The sequence below is a fragment of the Lethenteron reissneri genome, chromosome 60, assembly GCF_015708825.2.
Source record: "Lethenteron reissneri isolate LAM-NWPU_2019-01 chromosome 60, ASM1570882v1, whole genome shotgun sequence".
NCBI classification, from domain to species: Eukaryota; Metazoa; Chordata; class Hyperoartia; order Petromyzontiformes; family Petromyzontidae; genus Lethenteron; species Lethenteron reissneri.
In genome coordinates this window covers 4,270,761-4,274,352 of record NC_083838.1, presented here as the reverse complement: position 1 = coordinate 4,274,352, position 3,592 = coordinate 4,270,761, and the positions used below count along the sequence as shown (strand labels likewise).

The window sequence follows — 3,592 nt, the reverse complement described above, 5'->3', positions numbered from 1 at the left end:
GGTGGGGAGGGGGGGTGGGGAGGGCTGGGTGGGGAGGGGCTGGTGGGGGGGGAGGGGCTGGGTGGGGAGGGTGGGGTTTGGTGGGGGGTGGGAGGGTGGGGTGGGGCTGGGTGGGGAGGGGCTGGTCACCCCGTGGTGCCCTTATAAAACTCAACGTTTAACCTACTCACGCCGGCTTGTGCCCGCCCTCACAGTCGGGCATATTTGCGGAATACACCACGCCGCCGTTGACCCTGCAGGCCATTGACCGAGCAAACCGACGTTCCTACCAGCTCCCTCCGCAGGACAATGTGTTGTGTCGGTGAGAAACTTGATGAAATTAGCTGCCGGGTGGTGGTGATCGGGTTAAGGACACATTTTAATTACGCGATTTAATAGGGCCGTCCATAAATGACGTCACGCACCTAGGTGGGGGGGGGGGGGTCAGACATTTGTGACGATGTGTGACGAGGGGGGGGGGGGTGAGAAATGTGACGTCACATCAAAATGCGCAACTTTAAATAAATATAGACAACACGTTCTACTTAATTAAATTGACCTTTTTAATAAATGTTTTCTCCTACAACATCAGAGTGCAGCGCCACATTAAATACGCACTACAATGACAATAGTTTAAAGCGATTTGAAGCATGTTTTAGTTTGGGGGGGGGGGGCAGAGCTTTGTGACGTCATATTTGAGGGAGGGGGGGGGTCTGACTTTTTGTGACGCCGTGTGACGAGGGGGGGTGGGGGGGGGGTCAAAAATCGCCCAAAATCGCGTGACGTCATTTATGGACGGCCCCTAACCCCATACATCCTTTATTGTGAATAGTATTGTTCGCGAAAGCGCTACTACTACTACCACCTGCCACTGCTACCCCCCCGCCTCCTGTGAACCGTGTCGATTCACGACGTTAAGATGCACGACGTTTCGAATTCACGACGCTTAGATAAAATTTCGATTTAAAGCTTCTTTCGTGACTGCAGGGATTCATCTTCTTGGTTTTTTTCGGTAAAGTCACGTAGAAGGGAGATAATGAAATAATAAAAATAAACATAATAAAATAAAATAATGGAATAAAATATAATAATAAAATGAAATAATATTATTATTTTATTATGTTTTATTTTTATTATTTTATTATTTCCCTTCTACGTGACTTTACCGAAAGAACCAAAGAATAGGAGTGAGTATTGACAACGTTTCTCCTGCCTTGTTGGTGGAATAGCTGCAAAAAGGGCCCTAGCCCGAAACGTCGCCTATCATATATATACACATGTTTTTTATTTCGATTTAAAGCTTCTTTCGTGACTGCAGGGATTCATCTGCTTGGCTCTTTCGGTAAAGTCACGCAGAAGGGAAATAAACAAATAAAAAAATATTAAACAATAAAATACAATTCTCACGACGTTTCGGCCACAACGCAAGCAGCCGTCCGCAGGTGAAGAACAGGTCTGTCGGAAAGGCGCCCTTCCTCCCCTAACCCAGCTTAAATATACGCTGCCAAGCCTGGTGGTGTTCATTCAGACGCTGTCTTTCCAACAGACCTGTTCTTCACCTGAGGACGGCTGCTTGCGTTGTGGCCGAAACGTCGTGAGAATTGTATTTTATAATGTTTTATTTTTATTATTTTATTATTTCCCTTCTACGTGACTTTACCGAAAGAACCAAGAAGACGCTTAGATTAAAAACGTTTCGATTCACGTCGTTTCGATTCACGTTTCAAATTCACAACGTTTCGATTCACGACGTTTCGATTCACGACGTAAAAATAATAGAAATAATAGAAATACAATTATAAATCACAACTCTCTATCATCAGGTGGGACCGTCACAATAATAGCATCATTATCACTACGACACAAGCACGCCCACCACCCTAGCTCGCAGAGGGTGGGTGAGGGAGGTAATCTACTGGACATCTGCAATAAAAAAAATAGCTTCAGATTCCTCCAGTATAAAACAACGAAACTTCTGATCATTCGTATCGGCATCGCTCCGCTCACGAAGATCGAGATCCTGCCTCGCCACCTGGCGGCCAAGCGGCGGCGTTGCTGCCGTTGAAGAAAAAAAAGACGAAAAATCGGCCAGAACGACGACGGAGCACGGACTCGATAATGGCCGACACCGCGTGGCAGAGGTCGCAAACGGGTTTTGATTCCTTACCCGTACCCGGCCGCACCAGGGTCGCAAACGGGTACCCGTACCCGGCCGTACCCGGCCGTACCCGTACCCTACCCGTACCCTACCCGGTCGGGTACGGGTAGGGTACGGGTATCGGGGTACCTGATTGCGACCTCTGGGATGAAGCCATGTTGCAGGCGCGGGTGGGTTGATTCTAGGAACTTGAATTGTGAGAAGAGACAAGACGTTGGGAAATGAGTGACAAACGGTGACTCACCAGTGACTCACGGCCTACCCGTTCGGCCGCACCAGGGTCGCAAACGGGTACCCGTACCCGGCCGGATACGGGTAGCCGGGTATCGGGTAGGGTACGGGTATCGGGTACCCGGTTCAGCCCTCTGCCGCGTGGCCTTAAAAGAGAAAACAAATCTATTTCCATATATATTAAAAAGCAAAATTGTGATTATGTGTGTCTGTTCGAAATGTTTAGCATACTTCCTGACATGCAACAAACTTGAAATTTGCCATGTGGGTACTTTCCAGACTGTACACCATACAGAAATTATAAAAATATAATAAAACAAATTTGGGGGGGGGGGGGGGGGGGGTTGGGGAGCTCAATAATGCATTTATTTTTTGCACGGCAAGTGAGCTGTGACGTCAAATCTGTAACATAGAGACCCGTAGGCACACACACAGAGACCCACAGATTCACACAGAGACCCACAGTCTCACACAGAGACACACAGACTAACACAGAGACACACAGACTAACACAGAGACACACAGACTCACACAGAGACCCATAGCCTCACACAGAGACCCACAAACTCACACAGACCCATAGACTCACACAGAGACCCACAGACTCACACAGAGACCCACAGACTCACACAGAGACCCACATACTCACACAGAGACCCATAGACTCACACAGAGACCCACAGACTTACACAGAGACCCATAGACTCACACAGAGACCCATAGACTCACACAGAGACCCATAGACTCACACAGAGACCCACAGACTCACACAGAGACCTACAGACTCACACAGAGACCCATAGACACACACACAGAGACCCACAGACTCACACAGAGACCCATAGACTCACACAGAGACCCATAGACTCACACAGAGACCCACAGACTTACACAGAGACCCATAGACTCACACAGAAACCCACAGACTTACACAGAGACCCATAGACTCACACAGAGACCCATAGACTCACACAGAGACCCATAGACTCACACAGAGACCCACAGACTTACACAGAGACCCATAGACTCACACAGAAACCCACAGACTTACACAGAGACCCATAGACTCACACAGAGACCCACAGACTCACACAGAGACCCGTGAATGAACATATATATATTTTGTAAAATATCTTCGGCTGCCCATCACGGACGATGATGACCGCGGAGCTCAGCGATGATCATCATCAGCAGCATCATCATCAGCAGCATCATCATCAGCAG

The 3,592-nt window shown here is 48.2% G+C and overlaps 1 protein-coding gene across 1 annotated transcript in view; it reads left to right on the top strand.

The window, feature by feature from the left end:
• The window catches only part of LOC133357850 (copine-4-like), a 15,947-nt gene extending 13,903 nt beyond the window's left edge, over window positions 1-2,044 (top strand). The window contains exon 9 of the mRNA XM_061575993.1: window positions 1,991-2,044. Within this exon, the coding sequence (XP_061431977.1) occupies window positions 1,991-2,044 (54 nt within the window). The remainder of the gene's footprint in view (window positions 1-1,990) is intronic.
• The last annotated feature ends 1,548 nt before the right edge of the window (window positions 2,045-3,592 follow it).